This window comes from Mycteria americana, chromosome 2 (assembly GCF_035582795.1).
Source record: "Mycteria americana isolate JAX WOST 10 ecotype Jacksonville Zoo and Gardens chromosome 2, USCA_MyAme_1.0, whole genome shotgun sequence".
NCBI lineage: Eukaryota > Metazoa > Chordata > Aves > Ciconiiformes > Ciconiidae > Mycteria > Mycteria americana.
In genome coordinates, this window is record NC_134366.1 from 3,662,967 (window position 1) to 3,689,872 (window position 26,906).

The 26,906-nt window shown below is 42.3% G+C and overlaps 1 protein-coding gene across 3 annotated transcripts in view; it reads left to right on the forward strand.

Annotated features, from left to right (window-relative positions):
• Positions 1-26,906, forward strand: part of OBSCN (obscurin, cytoskeletal calmodulin and titin-interacting RhoGEF) — a 200,088-nt gene that overhangs the window by 127,385 nt on the left and 45,797 nt on the right. For all 3 annotated transcript variants that reach the window (XM_075492235.1, XM_075492232.1, XM_075492233.1), the window contains 26 exons: positions 441-713; positions 1,887-3,242; positions 3,847-4,125; positions 4,499-4,577; positions 4,935-5,053; positions 5,867-6,064; positions 6,488-6,520; positions 6,626-6,724; positions 7,183-7,401; positions 8,209-8,275; positions 9,870-9,898; positions 10,204-10,332; positions 11,146-11,285; positions 11,984-12,184; positions 12,515-12,597; positions 13,341-13,514; positions 14,990-15,149; positions 16,384-16,500; positions 17,777-17,941; positions 19,277-19,435; positions 20,730-20,907; positions 22,570-22,683; positions 23,394-23,561; positions 23,837-23,939; positions 24,531-24,660; positions 25,796-25,901. In XM_075492235.1, the coding sequence (XP_075348350.1) occupies positions 441-713; positions 1,887-3,242; positions 3,847-4,125; positions 4,499-4,577; positions 4,935-5,053; positions 5,867-6,064; positions 6,488-6,520; positions 6,626-6,724; positions 7,183-7,401; positions 8,209-8,275; positions 9,870-9,898; positions 10,204-10,332; positions 11,146-11,285; positions 11,984-12,184; positions 12,515-12,597; positions 13,341-13,514; positions 14,990-15,149; positions 16,384-16,500; positions 17,777-17,941; positions 19,277-19,435; positions 20,730-20,907; positions 22,570-22,683; positions 23,394-23,561; positions 23,837-23,939; positions 24,531-24,660; positions 25,796-25,901 (4,878 nt within the window). The remainder of the gene's footprint in view (positions 1-440; positions 714-1,886; positions 3,243-3,846; positions 4,126-4,498; positions 4,578-4,934; positions 5,054-5,866; positions 6,065-6,487; positions 6,521-6,625; positions 6,725-7,182; positions 7,402-8,208; positions 8,276-9,869; positions 9,899-10,203; positions 10,333-11,145; positions 11,286-11,983; positions 12,185-12,514; positions 12,598-13,340; positions 13,515-14,989; positions 15,150-16,383; positions 16,501-17,776; positions 17,942-19,276; positions 19,436-20,729; positions 20,908-22,569; positions 22,684-23,393; positions 23,562-23,836; positions 23,940-24,530; positions 24,661-25,795; positions 25,902-26,906) is intronic.

Sequence of the window (26,906 nt, forward strand, 5' to 3'; positions counted from 1 at the left end):
TGAATGCCACTTTTAATAATCTCTTGACTTTTTTATTCTTTTTATTATTTCTTTCTTGTCTCACTTCAGAACTGCTTCACTTCTAAACATTAAGATCTTCTAGAATCTGTAGGACTGCTTGAATACTCGTGATGGGTAAATGAAGATCAGCAAATAAACACAGGAATGTGAAAAATGCAACCACTTTTGCATGCACATATTTAAATGGAGCTGGTTTAACCGCTGGGAAAGCTTGTAAAATTATTTTGATATTATCTTTGGAAGTGCAAACTTTGGATGTTGCCAGTCTTTTTTTTTTTTTTCCCTTGGGTTGTCTACAACAGCTAAAGAATCTATAAATGAAGGATGGGATGCTTGGATATTTTATAGAATGATCTCGAGTGCCTTAAAGCCAGATTATGATCTGTTCTTTGTGTTAATTCATTTTTTTGTAATTACAGAGCCTCCAGTTACAGTCACCCATCCTTTGGTGGGAGGATCAGTCTCAGAAGGGGAGGTGGCTCGCTTGGAGTGCAAATTATCAAGTGAAACTGAAGAGAGAGTGACGTGGTTCAAAGGAAAAGAACAAATACAAGCTGGAGGGAGATACGAGATCCTCTCTGATGGAAAAAAGCAGACACTCATTATTCATGCATTTAAACCTGAAGACCAGGACACATATACTTGCATGGTTTCTCCAGAAGTCAAATCTGTTGCCAGCTTGTGTCTTGAAGGTACAGAGAGTGCATTCCCGTGATGTTAAATCAGTTCTGTGTGTGGACATCCAGGGGCATCTTCACAGCTTGGACTGGAATTCATTTTCTTTTACAAGCTGTGATAACAAACCATGAAGAATTGTTATCTTCCTGTTCAGTATTCCCCAGTATGTTTCTGAATCCCTAACAGCTTTGAGCTGCTCAGGTAAGATTTTCCTGAGTCAGATATTTAAGGTGTGATGCAGTTGTCTCTACAGGGGTTTCTGGTGCCTTTTGAGATGCTTTAGGGTATTCTGCCCGGCCTTCAGCTGCCACTTCAGAAAGTGAGGGCTCATTCGTATGTTCTGCATGGTATCTGCCAGCCTCCTGTCCTACACATTCCGAATGGCTTTGGGTCATAGTGCTTGGGAAGCTGAATTGTGCCCCTACACTGGGATTCAGTGGCCCGCACCCAGGCACCTAGTGCCATTGAGGCATTTCGAGATATCACCCTTGGCCTCCATCTCCTTCTCCAGAGGGACCCAGAGCACTCACTGTGTTGTATCTGAGAGCCGCATGTGGGTGTCCCAGACAGCCTGGAGCATCTCAAATGGCACTGGGCACTATGCAGAGGCAAGTCAGTGTGTCCCAGAGGGTGAGTCACAACCTTCAGACTTAGACACATCTAAACCGAAGTATCTACAGGCAGATAACTCCATATGAGGTGGGAGTCTCAGCTCCCATTACAACCAGTGGAGATCTATTCAAGCCAGTCAGTGAAGCCCTGTCTAGCTGTAAGACAGGATGAGCCTGGAATAGCTTTCCAGGCTCCACTGACAATCTTAACCAGATATTCATTGACTGCAACATTCGAGAAGGGCAGAAATTTATTTATTGGGTTCAACTGTGTGAGGAAGAAAAAAAATATTGTTTGTCCGTGTTTTATGCACATGCATAGAATCACAGGATAGTTGAGGTCGGAAAGGACTTCTGGAGATAGTGTAGTCCACCCCCCTGCTCAAAGCAGGATCACCTAGCACAAGTTGCCCAGGACCACATCCAATTATATTAATTTCACATTTTGTTCTCAACAAAATGCTTAGTTAAATGCCACTGATACTCTTCTGCCCAGGCTTTAGAATAATGTTTCCATGTGCTTTCTCAGAGCTTACTTACAGACTTTTAACATCTTATCAATTTAATTCTCCTCAGTTCCCACAGTGACAATGCTAAAAGAGATGTCCAAGGAAGCATCCTCTCCAAGCCAACCAGAAGAGCTGGTGGATGGCCATGTCCAGCCCAGCTTGCCCCCTGAGGCTGCTCAGGAGGGAGACCTTCACCTCCTGTGGGAAGCCCTGGCCAAGAAACGTCGGATGAGCCGGGAGCCCACCTTGGATTCCATCAGTGAGGTGCCAGAAGAGGATGAGAAGCTTCAGAAGTTGAGGAAGGAGGAAGCGGAGATGTCTCACTATTACTCAGAGGAGTACTCCACATGTGATGAGCTGGCTAGGACAGGAGAAGCAGATTTCTCTTTCACAAGCTCAGATGATGAGTCTAGAGCTGGGACTCCTTCACTGGTGAACTACCTCAAGAAAGCTGGGAAGACAAGTATCAGTGTTACTAGCAAGGTTCAGTCCATCTCCACAGGCAAATTATGGGAACAGCGGGAGAAATCCAGTGTAGAGACTGTTGCAGCTGCCCCAGCTGCGAAGCCAGCTGAACCAGAAATACCAGATTTAGATGATCCTTCCATGAACAAGGCCGCTGTGAAGATCCAGGCTGCTTTCAAAGGCTACAAAGTCAGGAAAGAGATCAAGCAACAAGAATGCCCAGTGTTTACTGAGACCTTCAAAGATTTCTCTGGTGAGCCTGGTAGCACTCTCCACCTTGAGTGTGTGGCCCACAGCAAAACTGACATGAAAGTCCGTTGGCTGAAAGATGGGGAAGAGCTTTCAGACGGTCGCTATTATCACATAGACAATTACAGTGATGGAACCTGCTCTTTGATTATCACTGGCTTGGACAGGAAAGATGCAGGTAAATACACCTGTGAGGCATCCAATAAATTTGGCAAGGTTTCACACAGTGCTAAGGTGGTTATCGGCACTCAGGAACCTGAAGTTCTTCGTAAGGAGAAGCAGGCTAAACAAAGCACTGACAGTGAGACAGAGAGCTCGTCTGGCAGTGAGCTGGATGATGCTTTCCGTAAAGCAGGAAGGAGGCTTCATAGACTCTTCAAGGCCAAGATCTCAACAGAGATATCTGATGTGGAGGAAGAGCTCTTTGTCAGTGCAGATGAAGGGGATGTAGAGGTGGTCGACCACCAGACATATCGTGAGGATGACCAGTACATCTACATCAAGTTTGAAATCTTGTCCGAGGCAAAAACTGCCGCCACTCGGTTCAGAGAGATGTTTGGTGCTCTGGGAATTCCCGTGGAGATTGACATTTTGGAACAAGGCTCTAAAAAAATTGAATTGCGTATTGGGAAAGCAACACCACCCACCCACGGGAAGTTTGCACCACCAGTAGTGAGACCTCCACCACCTTTGCTGACTTCTGATACAGGTAGGTGAAGCAAACCTGTTTATTCTTTGGAAAAGACAACTGGAGCAGGTCAGAATGTTATCTTTTCACTCACAAATAACTTCTAAAAAGCCCTTTTTTTCATTTGGTGCAGATATTTTTCTGGAAACTTTGCACTTTTGGAAAAACTGATGAATTTTTTATTCTTTTTCATTTTGAGGGAGAGGAGGGAGATTAGTGATGAAGGAGGGGGTTGCAAAGTATTGACTTATCTACGAAGCTGCTTTTCACAATAGAAATGTCCCCTACTACAATAATATGGCCATAAATGCTATTATTATTATATTTAAATAAATGAAACGTTTTTCAGAACAGTCCTGAGTGAGACAGGACATTTTAGCAAGGAGAGGAACAGAGGCAATGTATAGTTTGCAGCTGCAGTATTGCAATGCTTATGGTGTTATGGAATATCTTCATCGTGTTTGTCAGGGAGTTTCTTCTTTACTATTTTCACAGCGAAAAGCTATCACTCTGCAATTAAAAAACCTAGAAAACAGAAGTCTTCAGTCACTGGGCAGCAGCTAAAATACATCTTCTAACACAACCAAGTTTTTCCTTTCTTTTCTCCTAACTACCCTGACTTTAGCTCCCGTGTTCATGACTGAGCTCCAAAACCAAGAGGTACAGGATGGATATCCAGTCAGCTTTGACTGCATTGTCGTTGGCAAACCGCTCCCCACAGTTCGCTGGTTCAAGGATGGGAAAGCTATTGAAGAAAACGATCATTACATGATCAACGAGGACCAGGAAGGGTGCCATCAGCTGATCATCACAGCTGTGGTCCCCACTGACATGGGTGTTTACCGTTGCCTCGCTGAAAACAACATGGGAGTTGCTTCAACCAAGGCTGAGCTTCGAGTGGACTGTAAGTCTCAAAATCACTGTAGAAAAACGAAGGGAAGGGGTCCTGCTCCACCTGCTGAGAGGTGGATAATTTTTTTTTTTTCAAGAAAATTACCATTTACATTAAAAAAAAGTATGCATTGCCCACAAAATCTTTCACTTGAAAGCCTCTTGGGTTCAGTTGGGTTTTGCCAACTCCAAGGCAAGGCTCAGAGCAAAGCTTTTCAGATAAACAGAGGTGTTTGTCATAATCCAGGGGCGTGTGGGATCCTGCTGCAGTAGCAACGTGAAATCCACCTGCCAGTCACTCAAATTAGTAGGGAAACTATAGTTATAGTAAGAAAAATAGTTGCAAAGCTCAGATTATAGAAAACACTTCCTTATCCATTTAACAGTGACCAGCACCGACTATGAGACAGCTGCAGATGCAACAGAGACATCCTCTTACTACAGTGCCAAAGAATATATTTCAAGGTAAAATATCAAACTCTAGCTCTTTCTAACTTCCAACTTGATAAGATCAATGTGTACATTTATGTCAAGCCTGTTTTTGCTATATCTAGCAGGGTCAGTTTAATGTTATAAAAGAACAGCCGGACCAGCTGAGATGCAATAACTGCAACAGCATCATGTGCAAACTTGCTCTGGCTGCCTTCAGGCTAGCTTGGATATGTCTTCATGGTATCACTCCATTACTTTTAATGTTATATGGTGCTGAATCTGTTGTCATGATGACAAAACCCACAGACTGAATTACCCTAAAATAGGTGATTTTGATTCCTAACTCTTTTCTGGCTTGCTGACTTCTTTCTAATTCTAATTGCTTCTTAGCCGAGAACAGGAGGAATCTACCACTGAGGAGGAGCAATTGCCCCAGATCTTCGATGAGCTTCATGATATTCATGTGGCACCTGGAGCATCACTGGCTAAATTTCACCTGAAGGTGAAAGGTGAGGGGAGCCCGCAGCACTGTCGGTTGTTCCAGGTTTGCTGTCAGGTTGAAGTGCTGGACAAGGTTTTCCGATGTGCTCTTCTGCAGCTGTGACCCCAGTCCGTGCATCTTGCATCACGTTTGCACAAAACAGCCAGAAGAATGTGTTCATGCTGATGAACGTTGCCTTTTGCAGCAGACTCAGGCAGATTGCCTCATTCTGTGTCCATGTCTCCAGGCATAATTACAGGCATATGCTTCTGAAAACTGAGTCCTGTAATTCTCTGAGCACATTAGTTATGAAGGAGCAATAAGGAATAAAAAACAGATAGTGAGGGTGTCCTTTATTCTCCTTAATAAATGAAACAGTCCTGGACTTGCCTTACTCTATGAGGGGGTTGCTGCTACAACCTAAAAACTGCAAAAATGTCCTCCTGGTGTTGACTGCCTGGGGTAGGGAGAGGTAGGGATTCTCCTGTTTTCTCCAATTGCTGTCTGTAAAAATGGTCAGAACTGTTTTGGCTTCCACTTTTATCTTTGTGTATGTTGCAAATCAGACCTAAGTGTTACCTTTCCAACCTGGAAGGCATTTGCACATGCAGCCAATATGGGGAGTGCCAGACGCTGAAGAGATAGGAAAGAACTTTAGCAGATAAATAGAATTTCATGAATTTGCAGCCATTCCTAATTGGGTAAATCCTTGAAACAGCAGCCCTGGGCAGAGCTGAGGATTCCTTGGTTCCTGCTCAGAAGGATATGCCTGTTTGGAGACGCTCCCAAATCGATGTTGCCAACGCATTCTGTTCTCCGTGTCTGTAACTGCTCCTCGCAGGGTACCCACAGCCTCGTCTCTACTGGTTCAAAAATGGACAGCCGTTAAAGGCCTCGGATCGCATCCTGAAGACTGATAAACAGGAATTCCACTCGCTGGAAATTCGTGATGTCACTAAGGCAGATGCTGGCCAGTACTCAATATTTGTCATCAACTCTGCTGGTTCTGCATATTCGTCAGCCAGGCTGGTAGTCAAAGGTAGGTACTGGACTATTTTTGGTACCTGCTTTTCTCTATTCCAGTTGCTCTTTTAATTTTATATAGTTATTTTTCTTGAGAAAGCCTACCAAGGTAAGTCAAGTGAGGTGGGGAAGTCCGTAGATAAAAGATGACATGCTTTAATCTTGGTTCACCTATAAATTTACTGTGTGTCCCAAAGATGAGACATGTCACTTCTCTAGGGTCTGACTGTTGTCTCATAAACATACATTTTATTTCTGCCCAACCTCATTAAATTTAATGGTTCATTTTATTAAAACTGAGGGCCTCTTATAAATCGTACCAACATTTCTGTGTAATATCTCCTGCAAGGGTAATCCCCTGGAGTAATTTTTTTTTTTTTTCTTCAACTCATGGACAGAAAGGTACTTGTATTTGTCGTTTTTTCTCCTTGTGTTACAGATCCTCATGAGAAAGAAGAGCCCTCAGAAACAGGTGAGAGAAGCCATAGCAGGTGATAACAGAACCCCTAAGAATTTTTCAGTAGTCTAAATTCACACACAAGTTGTCACCATGTTTCATCAATAATGTCATTTTCAGATTCCCATGAGCAGCTGATACCACCAAGGTTCCTAGAAAGATTTACTAATAAAAAGGTGAAAAAAGGTGCAAGCATCACATTATCTGTAAAAGTTGAAGGTAAGTGGATAGATACCTTCCCTCTCTGCATAACACTTAAATTGCGTAACTTCACAACGCATTCTAGACTCTCTCCACCCCAAGTCATTGTAACCTCATCTCCTGTATCTGAAGTCTGGGACGCTACTCCCAGCTTTGTAAGAGACTTTATGTGCTTTACAGAAAAGCATCTTACCCATCTTCACCTCCCTTTTCCTGTATGTAAAAACAGGGATAATAACACTTATTAGTCTTATGAAGATATGCTGATTAACAGTTTTGGTTTTACGAAAAGGTTTAATGTCCTTATGAGTGTGCTGTAGAAAGGTTTATGTTCCTTCATTATAAATTATGCCTGTTATTGTTGGAAAAGTATCAGGAAACAGATCAAAATAGCATTTATTCACAGCATGGCTCATAATTGTAAGGAAGGAACACCATTAGGAAAATTAAAGCTCATTGCATTGGTTTTCCTTTAGGACATCCACCACCAACTATTACTTGGCTGAAAGAAGAGTCTCGGGAAGACATCCTGTGGATCAAACCAGACACTCCTGGGTATAAACTTGCCAGTTCAAATATGCATCACAGTCTAATCCTGTTGGATGTTAAAAAGAAGTACAGTGGAGCTTATACGTGCATTGCTACCAACAAGGCTGGCCAGTCCATCTGCACCGCCACTCTGGAAGTTGCAGATGGTAAATCTTTGTTACAATACAAACACGCTCTTTATGTTACCCTTTATACAGTGCCTAAGAGAAAAACAAGTGTGACTGATAAGGAAATTAATCAAATCACAGCTGAAAAAAATGCATTTTCCCAAGATTAGCCATGACTTTGCTTGCCTTGCAAATGATTACACTCCTTACTTCTATAATGTTTTAGATTTCTGACCCTATCTTGGATTAACAGCAGCATCTTTTCTGTATAAACAGAAGACAAGTCTAAGAAACAACCCAATTAAGCACAAAGGAAAAAGAAAGGAAGAAAGGCAGTGTAAAGTAACTAGAAAAAGTCACCATTTGAAAAATGGTTTTGAGTGCTTCACTCTGCTAAGGTATTTTGCATTGTAGAATTGTTTTAAGGCAGCTAGAGTTATTTGATTCCCCTTTTGCAGAGCTTTTCAGGGCCTCTCCTGGCACAATTCCTTCAGTAAGACAGGGGACAAGCACGTACAGGCTGGGAGTAAGGGCAGCACTGTGAAGGACTCCATTTTTCTGTTATCCTTCTTTGCATCCCACCTTTTTGCTGTACCAAGAGCTACAGGAGCATAGCTGGAGCAGTGTAGAGAAATGGGGCAATCATACATCTACGTGAACAGGGAGAGGAGCAAACTATTTGCATCATGAGTGGGAGTATGTATCCCGGGTCAGGAGCTTCTAACAGGGCAGATTCAGTATTCCAGTGTTCCCCATAATCCATGTCTAGAAAATGTGCCTACATTAAATACATATAAAGAACATTCTCTGCCTTCTGTCCTCTAATGATAAACCCTAATCTTGCAGTGAAAGAGGCTGAAGTTCTGACCCAGGAGCGCGTGATGGTGTCAGAAGCCATCATGACCACACTGGGGTAAGTGGTTGGCCGCCCATGCTGAAGTAGAGCAATGCAGGTACCACCCTGCAGAAGTTCCCATGAGTAACTTTTAGGCAGTGTTCACGTTGGACATCTTATATTCATGTCTCAACAGCAGAGTTAAAATAGTTTGAGATCCTAGGATGGAAAGTGCTATAAATACTCTAGTCAATGTCAGCCACTTATGCTTGATTATCAGGGAGGACAGGAACAAGGACAAAAAAAAAAAAAAATTGGGTAGGTCATATAAAACACTTGCTACTTTTTCATCTCCTAAGCAGAATGCCAAAAAAAATCACAGGGTCAAGGTCTGACTTTTACTTGCCAACACTGAAATACACTGATGCTTCACAGAAAAAGAAGTAGATGAAAAGGCTTTGCTCACAAACTTCTTGTTTACAAACGCACCTGAAGAATAACCTCCTCAATTTGCCGTTCTTGGCTTGCATACTAGGCAGATACGGTCTGAAAAGCGGTATCCACCTGAACACACATTAGCTTCTAGAATGTCTAGCCTAAAAGGCTTGACCAGTCTTCCTCTGAAGTGTGAAGAAAGTGAAGAAAGCTGCAGTGTGAATTCAGCTCTTCCACTGCAGCCTCTCCCAAGGATGTGCCCAGGCTCTGTTAGCCATACTTAGTGATATACGGTTTATCATATATCAAGTGGAGTGAGCTTCCTCCTGCTTCCTATGTACTAACAGAGAATTAGGGCAGATCAGCTTGTGCAATGAAAATTTATATCCTGCCTCCGAAAAGCACAGGAATAGCAGAGATGTTGACTTCAGGATATTAGTGTTTTGACGGAGCTGTAGTCTTGGGAAACACTACAAACACTCTCCATCAGATGCAAGCAAATGCTGGTAGTTCTTCACGTCTGTGAAGCCATTTTCACTCAGTGTTGACGGTGTAGTCTCCTGCCCCTTTCCTGCTGGCATGAAAGAATTTGGTGCTGGTAAAAGCTTTCAGTGCAGCAAGGGTCTCTTTGGACCTCAAAACCACTGCAGTACCAGTAGTCTGCTTGCTTCGCCAATACATGGGCCTCCTGATGTCATGGGAGCAGATCTCTTGGCAGGACCACAGCACCTCCATATTCTCCAGCCCTTGTTTTCCTGATGAAACCACTGGAAATTGTTGAGCATCAGTTCACTGAAAACTGACTGGGATTACAGATCCCACTTGACATAATGTCAAGCTGGAAACTGTAATAGTTTTATTCTAGTGTCAGCCGGGAATAAAGTCCCAATGGCACCAGGGAGATGGAGGCTACTCTGTTCTGCAACCCACTCCCTGAGCAGCCAGGTCTTCTCAAGCAACAGTTTGAAATAAAAGTCAGGAATAAGGAGAATTCTCAGATGGGATTTGGCTCAAAGACTAAAGCACCCAAGTGTTTCTGTGCCTGTGTGAGCCAGGTGCCCCGATTCTTATCGTGGCCCTGGTGAGTATCAGCTACCAGCACCTGCAGTCCAAACCAGAGTCCTAACAGATATTTCCAGCATTCACATACAAGGTGTGAGAAGGATGGGGTGTTTCTCATTTAGCTCTCCTTACTACACATCTTATTTTAACTCTTAACTCTGTTTTACTCTTTCAGAGCTATTCATCCCTCTGAAACAAGAGAAGGTAAGAGAAGCTATTTTCTCTCTGCTACTCCTGCTGTTCACATCTACAGCTGAGATTGTCTATGTATTTCATGATTACCACCTACTTTTGTCCTGTTTTCTTGAAACTGTCTGAAATGTTGGAACTTTTCAGGACTAGTCTCTGTTCAAGGGTGAATTATTTGGATGAAATGTGAGCAAGCACAGTTTTAAAAACAGGGGAAGTGAAGAAAATTAGACATTCCTTCCATAGAAGCTTTTTGTTACTCAAAAAAGATGACTTTCCAATGACATTGCTTGCTTAATAATTAATTCTCTCTTTTCCAGGAGACCTTGAAGGTGGTAGAGAAGGTGTACCCAAAAGCCCTATTTCATTAGCTGATGTTGGCTCAGAAGAGTTCTTCCAGAAACTCACCTCGCATATCTCAGAAATGGTATCTGCAAAAATAAGTCAGGGTAAGGAACCTGGCAAACACAATTTAATTAGTGTAGAAAAATGTGCAATCTTTTTTTAGGTATCATTTGGACTTTAAATATCAGTGAGATTTATGAAGCAGGTTTTGAGACAGTCATCCTACGTAAGCATATGAACATTTAGTAAGAGTGCATCCAAACTGCATGTCTTAGTCTACAGTTTTGAACTAGGAAAAAAGCTATTGCAGTAAACTAAGATGGCTAGTGTCTATTTTATGCATACAGTGTTTATTTAAATAAGCAGGAGTAACTGTAAGCTTTAGAGTGGAGGGCAAGTTGTAAAAATAGAAGTGTATTTTGAACATCTTAGGTATTTCGAGTTCCTCAGATATTCATTACTCCTGAGTCTGAAAGCAATCCCGTTTTGAAGACTTCCCACATCTTCCAGTTTTAGCTCACAATGGGATTTTAAAATCAAGTTGAGGCTGAAAACTGTGTGCACAGCTGTGCAGTAATCCAATGATTTGTTGAATTAAATGAAAAATCCTGGTTTGTGTATCTTATACTGATTATCTTGTAGTAAAATTTTATCTTGAAGCAAAAATAGAGGCATTACCTCTCCTAAAAACATTCTTGCAGGGCAGTGGCAACACATGCAGTAGGCATGCAACCTCATGTATTAAAACGTCTCAATTATTTATTTAATCCTAAATATCAATAGGAGATCACACTAAATACTACAAATGCTCTTCCTAGGGAATATTTGTTTTTATGAAATTAAAAGTTATTATAGATTCGGTTCATGTTCAAATTGGAGATCTTTATTCCACACGTTGCTGTTGCTCTGCTTTTTAGCCACACTTCGAGTGCCAGGTGCAGAAAGTGATGATGAATCAAAAACTCCCTCTGCATCTCCCCGCCATGGACGATCCAGACCTTCATCCATTGCTCAGGAGTCCTCCTCTGAATCTGAAGATGGGGATTCCAGAGGAGAGGTATGATATCTTTATGGAAAAGTTTGACACAAGGAGAAAACTGTAATTAGAATGACCAGTCTCCTATGGTTTAAGGATCTCCATTGCCTTTAGGAATGTACTCCACTTTAGAGGTATATTTAGTAGTTAAATATTGGGTCTGTGATAAGAGAATCAAATTTTGATGCTCACTGTGCGATCTTAAACAAGTTGTTCAAGTCAACGTCGTCAAAACACACCCATTATTTGGCACCTTTTGCTTTCATGGCTGAGCTTCAGAAAGTCAGAGCTTGATTTTCTGTGGCCTTGGATAGAGTTGGTCAGAAGAATTTTGTTCAGAAGTTCTTAATGAGAAAAATGAGAATTTTGTGAACATTAGAACTTTTTTGGGTGTTCATTTCAAACACTTCCTAAAAAAAAAAAATTAAACTTTGGAAATGTTAACCTATTTTGACATTTTCAGGACCACTGTTTGTTCTTGCCTTGGGAGAAAAATCCACTGTTTCATGGTGTAAATCCAAAACACCTCAGATAGTCTTGAAACTATGGCCTGAGCCTCTAGAGACTGTCTTCCACTTGCAAAAAGCAAACAGCGATTCTCTTTGCTGTACAAGGGCTGGAGAATAAAACATTAAACACAGAGAAGCACTTATGTTCTGCTGGTGTTACTGTATTCTTTTTTTTCAGAGCACAAAATAACTGTCGTTTCATGCCTGCAGATCTTTGACGTCTACATGGTCACAGCTGACTACGTGCCCGCTGCCCCTGACAGGGAGACCATCACTTTGAAGGAAGGCCAATATGTGGAAGTCCTTGATTCAGCTCATCCCCTGAAATGGCTGGTCAGAACTAAACCCACAAAATCTAGCCCCTCTCGACAGGGTTGGGTATCTCCAGCTTATCTGGACAAGAAATTAAAGGTGACTGATCATGCTGTGTTTATTTTTCATGTAAAATTACTTGCTCCTGTTGCACTTTAGAGCCATCCCTTTTGCAAAGGGTGATGGATGAAGAGGTCGTTGAAGGGGTCTGTAATATGATTGGACTTTTTCATGTTTTGATTAGACAATATTTCTGCATGTGTGCAGGGGTGCCTGGGTTTGAAAGACCTAATCATCCTCCAGCAAAAAAGAAATTTCACACTGGTTTAGGAATTGCTGAAAGGGGCTGTGAACACGACGGATATTCCTCAGTGTGCATTGATAAAGGCACTGTTAAAAGAATAATGTTTCTTTTTTCTTGTATTTTAGTTGTCACCAGAGTGGGGAACAACAGAAGCTCCCGAGTTCCCTGGAGAGTTTGTTTCTGAAGACGAATATAAAAGGAAGCTAAGGTGAGCTCATGTCATTTGGTATTTGCACCTTGGAGTTTTCCTGCCTTTTGAACTAACATGAATGTTGGCATCTAGGTCCCTCCTGTCAGAGTCACGGTTTTTGTTCTGCTGAGTCCTGCCACCTCCCCTTTCCCAGAATTAAGGAAACCCTTGATTCTCTCAAACTTGCAGTTTGTGTTCTTTGATTGGGTTTTGCCATTGATTTCAGCCTAAGAAAATTCCAGGCAATCTAAACCATATTGGATGAGTTGAAAGGACGGGTTTACATTATGTAATTCTGGAAGCTCTCTGATTCCACAAAATCCTAAATTACAGTACCTCTGTACTTTGGGGTGCCCTATATCTGAGGATGACGTCTAAAGACAGAGTGAAAGCACCCAACCTTGCGTTACTCCCTTGCAGTGCAGCACACTCCTGAGTGTGCTCTCATGGAGATATTTGCTTTCTTGATTGCATAAAGTGGCATTGAAGTTGCTACTGTCTACTTTACATGGATCCCTTTGTTGTTCACGCTGTTTTATCTGTCCTAACAAGAGATGTGTGTAAGACAGAGGTAGGTGTCCCTCCATGAGCAGGGTGTCTAAGTTCCTCTTATGGTCAGAGGGGTCTAGTCAACACACTCCAGGGAGTCTGTTCCTCTGATCATATATCTCTACTTTAGAGCCTAAAAGTCTCTCAGCATGTCAAGGATAATTGTAATGATTTTTCTGTGATTTATTTTTGCCTATTTATCTTCCCTTCAGTGTTCTTATTCAAGAGCTGTTGATCTCAGAAGAGGATTACATTCAAGATCTACAGTTCCTCCAGACTCATCACCTTAAGTACACTGAGACCTGTCCCAACGTCCCAGGAGCTGTTGCCAGTCAGAAATCCACCATCTTCAGAAATATTGATGACATTGCTGGCTTCCATTCCAGGTGGGCATTCCCACGTGCCTTCATTGGGGACCAAAGAGTAGCTCACATACCTGGTGTCAGAGCCACAGTAACTATTATTACTGTGAAGGATGTGGAGCACTAGCAGTGCGGAGGTGCGAGGGGATTGATGGTCCTTTTGGGGTCGATAGACGGTGGCATAGCTTAAGTCAGAGCACAGGGCTGGGAGTCCCATATTACCCTTCAGAGCTTCAAGGCTTCATAAGTCCAGCTTATTTCTTACCCTTTTAAGTGAATTTAATTGAGAAACAGTGAATTATTATAAAAAAGCAGCATGGTCTTACAGGGACTTCAGTGGTGTCTTCATAGAGACACATTTATCTAAAACTGATGCCAGCGTACGTACATTCAAAACACATCCAGCTGTAGCAGGCTGCCCAGGTACAATGCCGTGGCACAATGTCTCTGCCTACTCCAAGAAAGGCTTTGCTGAAGATCTGCTGTTCACAAAGTGACTTCCCAAGGTCCAGGCTGAAATACTTTTACTGGCCAGGGAGAGGAGATGTTGTACAATGTCTTATGTGCCTTAGGCTTTCCATTGCTAAGGGGCTTCCTTTTGCACCTTGATACCCTTGCTCTCATGGGAAGTGATCGTTCTGGTGGGAGGTCCCTGCCCACAGCATGAGAATCACCCTCACTTCCCCATTTTCCTGCCCTGTGGTCCTAACTTTTGATTTACCTCAGGCGGGGGGGCAATAATACACACGCACAAAGCTCGACAACCAGTGAGTATGCAGCATCTTTCCCCATCAACGCGTGCTCTGATCAGTGCCAGCAACATCGTAAGCAGGAGCGATCAATACGGAGTTTGAGCAGGTTGTGATGAAAAGCATGTAGTTACTCTGGGAAAATCCTTATGGCGTGGCATTGCTTCTGCAATGGGGAGGACGCTGATGTGGGACATCTGGCACTTTTCATGGCTGGGCCACGAGAACAGACTTCCCTTCTCTTTCCTCCCTCTCTGTCTCTTCTCCCTCCCTCGCCTTTTGTTTTTCCCCAAAAGTAACTTCAACTGCAAGAGGTGATGCATGTTATCAGCTACAGACACTGCTAAAAATCTTTGTGCCTATGAACCTGTCTCAACATCCTTTGTGGAACAGAGTGGGGATCTCAGTCTTCACTCATGTGGATGGCTCATTGATCCTTAAACTGAGGCATAAGGATCTGGGGAGGGGTTAACTTCCCAACTGGAGCTAAGCCCTTGGAAGTTATCCCTACCTTCCTTGCAGGGCATTTCGTACATTCAAGCTAAGAGGGAAGAGCTAAGCTTCATGCCGGATGAAGAGGCACTGAGAAGTTTAATGCTAATGTGGCAACATCCCTCGTTGCCCCCAGTCATTTCCTTTAATCTGTGTTAACCTGAAATTGCCTGATTTAAAACTCTGGCTGCTGGGGCTGTGTTCTAGCCTCATTCCATCACCTTCTCCTCAGATGTCCTTTTTCCTTTGTCTCCACAGTGTCTTCCTCCGAGGCTTGCAGAAATGTGACACTGATGATGATGTGGCCATGTGCTTTATCAAGCACGAAGCAGAGTTTAATAAGTACATCCAGTACCTGGTGGGGAGGGTACAGGCCGAGTCGATTGTTGTCAGCAAAGCTGTCCAGGACTTCTACAAGGTAAAACAGTAGCCAAAGTACCTGCTGAACATGCATCCTATAACCCACTGCATCAAGAAATGTAGTTATTTATCACAAATGTGATGCTGAAAAGGATTATTAAATATTTTTGTGGTAAATCATTGCTAACTGCAATAATTTTGTATTCACTGTCTAGCTCTTCCTGGTCGGTATGGTCAATATGGGAACATATTTACATATGCTTATGCATTTATGAATATTATACAGATTGCACAGGTATGAATGTGGCTGTGATTATGTAATTGTAACCAAGGGACGTTTTAAGGGCCACCACATTCTAAGACCAAGTGAACTCACATAAAATATTAGTATAGATAGGGAAATCCTGTTTCTCCTCTCCAGCTGCTCAGTATTGAAGTTCAGTAGTGGAAACACACACACAACACTCCAGATCCATGAGCACACGTATGTTTGTGGATCCCTTGAGTAGCAGTACGACTCCTCTGTCCATCTGATACCCCTGCCCAGATCCTGAGCACTTTTACCCTCTCTGTAAGCCTCCTACTCACCAGCTAGTCCAGCTTGATGCTCGCTAGAAAACACATGCATGCGTTCACACTCACCCCCCATTCACAGATCCCTCAAATTATCAATACAAGCTCTCAGCCTCTCTAACATCCATGCCTGGATCCTGGGTCTTCTACTTGCAGCCAGTCCAGCTTGAAGTTTGCTGGCGAATTGCACACAGTTGCACCCACGTGCACCAGGTCAGTGGAAAGGACAAACATCCAGCTCAGTGGCTGATGTCCCAGCACATCGACCCTGTGGCCTGTGCTTCCTACTCCAGGTGCCGGTGCTGAGACGCTCACTCACTCCGGTCGCTGGCACTGCAAACACACGGACCACTCTCGACCGAGGTCTGGTACCAGTTGCTGGCACTGAGTTCACTCACAGCTGAATCAGCGCTGATCTTTCCTGTCACACCGTCTGGTTCTGCAAGCTTTGGATCACATTCCCCCAGTGCCAGTCCCGCACTGGAAAAACAGACAAATTCAGCATTTCAGACATCTTGCAGTCTAAAATGATAACTAGCTGATAAGGATGGGGGAGAGTTAGAGATGTCCAAAATACGGGGCAGTAAGGTCTGGTAGAGCTATCCAGTTTTGGCTGAGTTAGGTCTATGAACCAGCATCATATGAGCATTTTCCAGGGAGTAATCTTTTCAATTGTTCTTTATAACAACCTTTCCTCATTCTTCTATGTATTTTTTCAGAGATACACAGATGAAATTTTAACTAATGAAGATCCTTCACAGCCACTTATCCCACCACTGCAGCACTACCTGGAAAAACCCATAAACAGGATCCAGCAGTACCAGACTATAATTAAGGTGAAAAGCTTTCGTTGTATCCTTATATCTGATAGGTTTATGTTCTGCTTTGTGTGCAGCTTGTGTAGGAAAATATTTTATTTTTAATTCGTTTTCTTGGCTTTTTTCTGATGCAACTACAACTGAAAGCTGCTTAAGTAAGAAAGACAGTAATCATCACCAGTGGTGCTCTCTAAATAGTTTTTAAAATGTAAATCCAGGTAGAGGTTCACAGTCTCCAACCTCATAAAATTCAGCAAGCTTTATCTGAATGATCTCTCAATATATGCATATACATATATAAAAAATATATGCTTATATGCATATATATATGAATACATGTATGTATATATCAATGACAAGTATGATTTTGCTTCACACTCAGCAACAAGTGTGTTATAAAAATAAGCGATTTCCAACGTGTAAGAAATTAACTTACCAGTTTCTCTCCTTGTGTTTTATACTGACATAATAGTAAGATGAGATTTTTGTTCTCTGAAAAGCTTCGCCTCATTCTACCATCCTGAAACGTTTCATCTTTCAAGTTTCCATCTGTCCTACTATCTCAGGTTCTAGCCCAGATCGCAAATGAAAGTTTCAAAGTAGCATTTTTTAATGGTATTTTTCATGGGAAATAGCACTAGGATAGTCAGAAATAAGACTGCCAAAATATTTCTGTAGTCTAGCATTACAGAAGTGAGCAGTTCGAATAGTTTGAAGAAGGTTCAAATTAACTTTCTAATTTTGACCACCTGCCTCCACACAAACACCAACATTTCAAAGGGTCTCTTGGAAGAGAGAGTGAGCAAGCCTTCGTTACTAAAAGAGAGGAACAGGAACAAATGTGGAAGAACAGGATAACAGCCATTTCATTTTTTTTCCATCCTCTCTTGTTTTTAATCTAATAGCGACTCTTAGTTTAGCACTGCCACGTGAATTGCTTGCCTCGTGGTATCATCAGGGTAAGCACAAGAGAAATGCAATGGATATATTTAGGATTGCTTTGTGGTTTTTTAGTTTTCAATCACTGAAGCACATCTGGTATTTGCTTCAACTTTGTCTTTGTTTAATATCAACTGATGTAAGGAAAAGCCAGACTGGCTAGTCAGGGAGGCTGCAGAATGGGTAGGAAAGAGGAGACTTTAGTAGCTAAGCAGCCCATGGTGAAAGAGTGGGATAAAAGTTGCTCAGATGAAAGAGCTGGAACAGATATTGAGAAACTCTTTGGCTATCAAGGAAATGTTTTGGGTTTTTTTTTTTCTGACTGCCCGGTAACATTTTCTTCATTCATCTACAGGAATTAATCCGAAACAAAGCAAGAAATAGCCAAAACTGCACTTTGCTGGAGCAGGCTTATGCCATTGTGTCTGCGCTCACCCGAAGAGCAGAAAACAACCTCCATGTCTCACTCATTGAGAATTATCCGGGGACCTTGGAAAGCCTGGGTGAACCCATCCGACAGGTAACTGGAATTTCTCAGTCAGTGTTAGTGCTATGCTTATCTTCACTAGTTTCTAAGTAGCCTTAGGTCCTACAAGAAGCTCCTTTAGAAATCATATCTGAAAGAGAGTATTTGCTTATTGCCTTTCTTACCGTTCAGAGAGATGGGTCTCCTGGCTCGATTAAGGTTTGAAGCACCAGAGCATAGACGCTTATGGAGCAATTCACACGTAATGCAGTTATTTGCCTTTCCAACCCACTCATCAAACAGGAACAGATTTGCTCTGGGCCCCCACATGATTTTAAAGCATTTTATTTTTTCCTCCTCGTCTCTTATTATTGGCAAGCTACATGGGCCAACTCTTGAAATTATCGGCATCAGTGGGTTTCCCTGTTGACTCCTCAAATGTTAGAAGCTCACTGGGCCTTTTCAATCTACATGCTTTCATTTGACACAGTTCTTTCGAAGAGCCTAGTTTGCTGGGATGTCGGTACAAGGTATCGTAGTATACGTTGCATATACTCCATGTGAAAACATTAGATCAATTTATGGATGTTCTCCCATGGCTGTTCATGTATCTTCAAAAGATCTGTGTGCTTCTCCAGGTCTTTTTCATGAAAGAGATGTGTGTTTTAGGAGCACAGGGGAAAGGTGACCCAGCTATTGGGACACTAGTCTAGGACTTTCAACACCCTTACTCAAATTCCTGTTTCTTTGTAGACTGACTGTGTCAGGCTGGGCAAGTAATTTGCTCTGCCTGTTTGTATCCTATGTCTTCCATGGGAATCACAGTGTATTGCTGAGTGGAGTTGTAAGGCTAAATTACAGAGATAGACACTCTGGTGGGGATTCACCTATCCACATTTAGACATCTGAAAAAAAAAAGAGTCCAGTGAATCACACCCCAAGAGCGCTTACTTTCTCCCTAATGATGCCAAGGGGGAACCCATGTCACTAACTGAGCTGGATGTGTCTGAAGGTATGCGAAATGAATGTCCTGCTCTGGTGAAGGAGACCAAGTGAGCATATAAAGTCCACATAACACACGGGATATAATTTTCTGTTATCGTTAGTATTAGTGGAGCATGAGCTCTGTATTTTTCTGGCAACGAAGAATACCATTTAAAGGTCAAAGTAATGACAACCACTGTGTGCACCCCTGTTGGTGCTGTCAGTCTGATGCATCACCTTTAGCATTAGAAACAAACTGCTGTGCTGTAATAAACCAGAGACACATGAAGTGATGTTGTAACAGTAAACATTTGTTATCTGTTTACTGAAAAATGATGGTGAGACATCATCGTGGTAATTATTCCAGAGTTATCACTACGTGCTCTTCCTTCTTTTTCCTATCAGGGCCACTTCATTGTGTGGGAAGGAGCTCCAGGAGCTAGAATGGCGTGGAAAGGACACAAAAGACATGTCTTCCTCTTCAAAAATTATATTGTGATCTGCAAACCAAAGCGAGACACAAAGACAGACACTTACAGTTACATCTTCAGGAACATCATGAAGGTCTGATCATTATATCCTCACCTAGAGCATTTCTCTGTCACTGAGAACTTCATGTTTATACCCAGCTTCTGGTCATCTAAATGGGACATTTCACTAACCCTTTTAAGCTATTCCTTTGTTTCTGAAAGTTTTTGAAGCACAAGTAGAATCTATGTCTATCCCAAAATCTCTCTGTTAAACCTGTCAGAAACATGTCAGAAACCACCAGAAGCATGAGTGGATTTTTACGGTGCAGCAGTGAGATTACATGTACAAGTGTTTATTCATCTCTGTTAGCTCACTGAGTTAACTCCATAAGTACGTGATATTTTGCTGTCTACAGTATTTGCTAGCATTTGTAGATCTTTGGTTTTGGCAGTCTGCAGTGTTGGTATTAAATTGAAGGAAATGCTGGTTTAGTCATATGCTACATTCCCAGTGCTTCTCTCTGCTGGTTATGTCCTTTCCTGACACTATTTCCTGTTTAGAAATGACAAATTCAGAAGATTTGACCAGATCATCTTCAGACATTCAGGGCTCAGGCTAAAACTGCAAGAAATTGCAGAAAGAGTTTTCCCAAGGTAGTAGATGTTCAACTCCAGTAAAAAAAAAAAAAAAAAAAAAGCCCATGGAGTTCTTGACCAAGCCCATTCAGGACTTTCTGAAAGTCTTTATCTCTGTCCTCATTGGCATTGACAGGCAGCTTTTATTTTCCAAGGAAAAAAAAAAAAAGCATGCTTTGTCCAGAGAGTGCCTGCTCTGTAATTTCTTTTCACATAGTCCCTAATTGTGCTGTTCCTGGGGCCAGCAGCGCTGCACTGGGGCGTTGGTGTCTCCCACCCCGGTATACCCTTTAATGCTGGATGTTATTTTCCTGAAATGTGATAATTACTCCCAGGAAAATGTCTGTTTGGTAACCAGAAAGTCAGGTATACCAGGGAAAGGATTTCAAAGTGACCCTGATTGCTGTTCAGCCAAAACCATGTTGCATTGCTCCTGCAGTCTGAAAAAAATCTTTAAAAGTGGTGTGAATTATCCCTTTTGCTGTTGGAGCATCTAATATAGCTTTAACGGGAATGGCACAACTCATGTCCACTGAAGAGGGTACACGCTGGCAGTAGCAGACTTGCTGGTGTTTTAATAGTTGTTGCCATTTCAGACCTTGATTGAAGATGGTTCTGGTTCACAAAGGCTACGTCCAGATCTGAACTGTCCTAAACTCTGGGATTTCAGTTGTGGGAAAGGTTCTGTCTGAAATTCATCCCTAAGAACACAGGATGTGTGTTGACTTCCTTGTCCTCTTGCTGTCATGCAGCTGAACAACATAGATGTGAACGACCTTGTGGAAGGGGATGACCGGGCGTTTGAGATCTGGCACGAGCGGGAAGACTTGGTCCGCAAGTACCTCCTCCAGGCACGCACAGTGAATATCAAGAACTCCTGGGTGAAGGAGATCTGTGGCATACAGCAGCGGATCAGCGAGCCTGTCTGGAGTGAGTATGGCCTGAGATAGCCCAAACCTCCTAGTTTTTTCTTGCGTGGTCTCCCTGATTCAGGAAGGAGACTAGCAAAAGAGGGAGAGAAACCATTTAGGGTGATCTGCCACCTCTGAAACTGAACTAGGATTGGAGGTTTCCCTTTAATCACATCGCAGACTGCTGCAAATAACAGCTCGCATGACTCGACAGCAAGCTTTAACTGGAATGGTTATAGCAGTGTTAGGTCCTCCACCTGAGCAGGGGAAGGCACCTTTATCAGGATGGGACAGTGGTGGTTGACTCTCTCCATTTACCATCAAGGGAGCCAAGACTGTATATCACTGAAGTGATTAAGTTTACATGACAGAGGTCCTACAGGACCTGTATAGGTTTTTAGGCAATAGCAGAGCAGGTGGGTAACTTTCTAATTGCTCTTCAATGTCCATAACCCAAGTGTGGAAAACACAGGCTGATGAGCTGAGAAGAGCTGGCTATCCCTGGCCGTTTCAACTGATGTGGGTTGCCTTTGATGGAGGATCAGAGTCAGAGACTGAAGTGGTTGCTCAGTTCCCTGTCTTCATATTCATACATTTTTGTCACTAAGCAGAGGATGTTGTTTTCCAGCAAAATAGCCCAGAAAAATGTGCATGACTGGAGAAGAGAAACACATTACTGAATCCTCTAAAGCACGAATTGCAGAGTTGGCACTAGAGATGCATTTGATCTGGCAGGGATTGCAGAAGGCTAGATGACCACAGAATTTGGTGACAAAGGCCCTGGCCCACTGCATGAAGAGCATCAGACTCCAGTGGGAAAAGTAGTCTCAGGACCTGACCCAGAGTCCTACTCATACCGGTATAAAGTCACCCCCTGTGACTTTATTGGGTACCGAATCCTCCGCTCGACTTCTGGCTTACATTGCTGTATCTGGGCACGTGGGTTTGCTTTGGATTTTTATCTTGTCATTCAGGCTGCTTCGTCCTCACTGTCGTTTGAGATTCCACCAATTTCCTATCCACAAAATTTATCAGCAGGGGTATTAGATCTTTATTGTCCAGGTATAAGCTAGAAATGGTGTCCTTTACACCGTAAGGAAATTTGGCACCTTAAAATGCCAGAACAGAGTTGGTTTTAGTGTATATACACTGAAAACAAGTCTGGGCATTTTATTTTTGTGCTTTTAGTGAGGTGTTCTAATGAGGAAGGCTATCAGAATAATTTTGCATAGTTTCATATAGTAGTAATAAGTTAAAATAAAAGTCCCTTAATGAAGCATAGATTTTATTATATGGAGATCAGCAGAATACTAGTTTGGATATCAAGGGTGCATTTTAACTGGGGACTTATCTTAACTGTGACAGCTGTGTGGTGCCTGAATAATGGATGTGCTTATTAAAATCATGGCCTAAAATACTTCCAGATCAGCAACAAATCCCTTTTTTTATGGCCCATCTTTATAGCCAACAACAGACGTTTGACAGACTGAATTTAGTCTCCGAAAAGCAAGGACAGCATGTCATCTGAAAGTCATTAGCTGCTAAAATTTCCTGTTCAGCTTTCCGTTCTGAACCTCGCAGATTTGCAAAAATTATACCTGTTCTTATCTTACTTTGCAGCAGCCATCCTATGGACAGAGCCCCCCTCCTCCAGACTAACATGCTTATTCTGATGTTTCAGTACCTCCAGACTTTGAAGAAGAACTGGCAGATTGTACAGCTGAGCTGGGAGAGACAGTCAAGCTGGCTTGCAAAGTTACGGGAGCTCCCAAGCCATCTGTCAGCTGGTACAAAGGTATGAGCAGCAAGTCATGAAATGCATCTTCCAGATCTGTTCTCCGTCTATATTGCTTTGTGCTAATTGGTTAGTGGGTAATCTAAAAGCTGACCACCTAGAGATACCCAAGTCTAGTCTTAAAGTTAGCTACTAAACAACCCAAGTAACATAGATCTTCCTGTGAGCTAATATACCCTGCTTTTTCAGGTTTGCCTATTAGCCTGTATGAATCCACATCTTGTGGCAGTTAGACAGCTTCTAGTAAATGAACAACTTGGTTGAACTAGCTCAGGTGTTTCCATGTCATAACACAGGCAGCTGTGTGGACATAGTCTTTTCCCCAGCATTACTGTATTGCAGAGGAAACAGCTTAGCTATGAGTTCGTGCCTTGTAAAGATCTGTTCTGCATGTTTACAGTCACTTTGGAGGTGTTCCTTTGGCTAGCAAATCAGAGTTGCAACTGCACAGCACATGCTCGGGGAGAATTTAACTTTTAAATGAGGATTGATGATGTACAAGGTCCCTCAACAGTGCTTTGCCCAGAGGATGTTTTGTAGAGAGCTGGAGGAAGATGAAGAGCTCATTCCTCAACTACCAACATCAGCTGCAATAAAGCAAATACAGCTCTCAGTCCTCTCAAGGCGAAAAGCTGGATGAAATTCCCAAGGAGAAAACATAATTGATACTAAACTCTTTACGAAGACTTTTTTCCCCTTTGTCTTTTAAGATGGAAAGCCTGTGGAGGTGGATCCCCATCACATTATAATAGAAGATCCCGACGGTTCCTGCACATTGATCTTGGACAACCTGACAGGTGTTGACTCAGGACAGTACATGTGCTTTGCTTCCAGTCCTGCTGGAAATGCCAGTACCTTAGGAAAGATACTTGTTCAAGGTAAAGTCCTGCACAGATGCATTGTTTTAAAGGGGTCTGCTATGTAATACCTTAAACATGAATAGTAAGACATTCCAGAAGTTCTGTATAACATCTACTGGATAATACTTTAAAAAAATTATTTGATATACAGGTGTAATCAATCGTTCTTAGGTCTAAAAATCTGGTCTTTAGTGTCTTGTTTGCAGACATCATGTGAATTATCTGGTCAGGGACGCATCCTTTGTATCTGGTCATATTTCCAGCTACTAGCTACATTTATCCTTGTTTTGCAGTGCCACCGCGGTTTGTGAACAAGGTTAGAAACGCTTATTTTGTGGAGGGTGAAGATGCTCAGTTTACCTGTACTATCGAAGGAGCACCTAGGCCTCAAATCAGGTCAGTTCTTCAAGTCACGCTGGAACAAATCCTTTTTTCCCATTTTGTATGGTCAGAAGAGTCTCCTGCCCTTTCTTTCAAGGTTATGACCCTTTCTTCTCTGTGTCTTCCACTTTAACCCCATCCTAATGCTGGCTCTTCCCAATGCCAACATTCCTGAGATTCTCAGCAATTTATTCTAGCTAGCATCTGAAAAGAAATACCTACAGATAATATCTGCCATAGAACTGTATCAGATCTAATGCCCTGACAACATTTTATCATTCCTTTATCCTCCCTGCCTTACACTTGAATTTATTTTATCAGCAACCAGTCTGGGGTATTCAGACAAAAAGCTCTGCATAACTTCACGTGATTAGAAGCCCTTTTGCCTGCATGAGATTTTTTGAGAAGACTCTCATAAACCTGTGCAGTTTAGTATCCACGTGTGATCTACCCACCTGTAGACTCATCTTCCAGGTTCCAGACTTTTGTCTAATGGTTAACTCTTGAGTTGTTTGCCCACTGGTCTGATAGATGGATCCATGAGCTGGGGACCTCTTGACACTGCATATTTTTTCCTGACTTATACTTTGTGTTTTCCACATGCAGATGGTACAAAGATGGTCTACTGTTGAAAGACACAACTAAATACCAGACTTTCAGTGAACCACGGAGTGGCATAATAGTCCTGGTGGTCAAGAACCCTTCCAATGAAGATATGGGACACTATGAATGTGAGGTAAGTTCAGAGAGATTTAAAGATCTGTTGTCTGACATGAGAGAGGTAGGAGAATTCATTTTACTGGGAGAGATTCATCGCATGAGAATAGTGGCTGAGTAATTGCTGCCACCTGCCATATCAAAAAAGTTTATACAAAGTCAGGTTCTCCTGAACTAGATCTGGATTGTGAACATCCAGAAGCTTCAGAATATTCTGATCTGAGAGTTTGGTGGTTCAAATAATAATTGACTGAGCTTGTTCTGTAGCTTAAATTCAGACCCAGATCTCTAGAGACACCTCTTACAAAGTTTAGGACCATTCTGATGTGACGTTTTGTTTCGGGACTGTCTTTAAATTACAACAGATTCATGCCACTACAAAGAAACCATCCAAAGCCAAAAGAAAGAAATTAAATCTAAACGGAAGTGTAAACCAGTGAAATTCCTGTTTATTTAGCAAGCATATGTGGAAGTATCCGATAAATTAAAATAAATGTGCTGTAAAATATTTTCAAAAAATTAGTCATAGTCTATGCATTCATTGTAATAAAATAGTAATAAGCTCTCAGGGCTCAGCAATAAAAACAGTTGACCTTGATTTAGGAAATTAGCATGGGTCAACTGACCCATGGTAAACGTCTCAGCTCACAGCAACTTCACAGTTATTCCACAGAAGGTTTTAAGAAGTTTGATATAATTTAAAGACTTCTACTAGAACGCTAGCAAAATCACATTACCTTGCATTTGCCATTAGCTAAGATCCCAAGGTCCAATATTCCCTTGGCTGAGTAAGACTCAGTCAATTAATGGATGATAAACAAAAAAACCCTCTTTAACTACCACTTAAATTCCATACAGCAGGAATCTGTGCCTGTTGGTAGAGACAGAGCTACCTCAGGACCAAGTCACAGGCTGCAGAGCAAACTGCAAATAACTAAGTTAGCCGATGTGCCGTAACTTGTCTGTGCGAGCCATTTGCGGTAAGCATTATCATGAACTCCGCTGAGCAGCAATGTGTTCATACAAACTCTAGCTTAGGTTTGGGGTCACACCTTCACCCCTTTCTGTTGTCAAGTAATTGCAATGAATTTGTAATGTGGTATGGGAAGGTTTTACATCCTGCATTTCATTTGGTACTGCGTGATTCTCTTTAGCTGGTGAACAGATTAGGGTCTGCAAAAAGTGGAGCAGAACTTTACCATCACAGTGCTGCAGCCCTGACCCAGGAGAGAAGAGGAGACCAAGCCATTACCATAGAAGGTATGATCCTTGCCCAGCTCTGTAAGTATGTCAGTGAATTACTCAAAAACCATCTCACTGAGGATCGAATATATTTGCCATCTTATCCATGTTGATTGTTGGTGTACACGTATCTGTATGTCTATCAAGATGTGCATGGGTATACTGCAGCTCAGCTCTATACCCATCACCATCTGTTGATTTCCAAACCTGGTAAATCAACTTTGTCACATAACGTTCATAAATGCATTATATGAAAAGGGAAGAGCAAATGAAGGGTATGTCACACCACCACTAGTGCAAGAAAAATGTTTCTATTCCTGTTGGAATACTTGAAAATGTGTGTCAGCCTGGCAGAACATGAGTTACGTACTGCTGAGGAAAACCAGGGGCCAGTAAGTAAAGCTGCAGGCATATTGTGATCATTTCTGAAATACCACTGAAGACCATCTGGAATGACTGAGAAAGCAGAACTGACAGCAGCATATCCTGGGCAATATTAGTTCATCCATTACCTAGGACCGTTCAGGCATTACACACCACGTAGTCATAGAGTCTATTCCTTTTTTTTCTGCATGTTTCACCTGAATTGGTGGGGTGATATGGACTGAGTTTACACCCATCCAAAACCACATCTCTTTCTTAACACCTTTAGAATGAGACTGCCTAAAGTTCCCTTCTTATCAAAGGGATTTCCGCAAGCAGCGTTAGACACGCTTGCTATAAACCCATCACAACTGAGTTTAAATCAGAGGCTACATCTGCATAAGGAACATTTCCTGGTGTAGGAAACTGGTTCTTCGTACATCTTAGAAGCGTCCTTGGCTGGCTGAGCATGGGCCAGCCAGCGCTGCCTCTCTTGAACAGTTCCCGGCAGCGGTTCAGGAGATAATACAGCCAAGGGACCATTTATAATAGATAATAGATAGCTTAGATATAGATAATAGATAGCTTACTGTTTTGGAGGGTAAGAGAGAGGACTCAGATAGGCATAGGCCATTCCATGGCAGTGAACCTTGGTGTCAG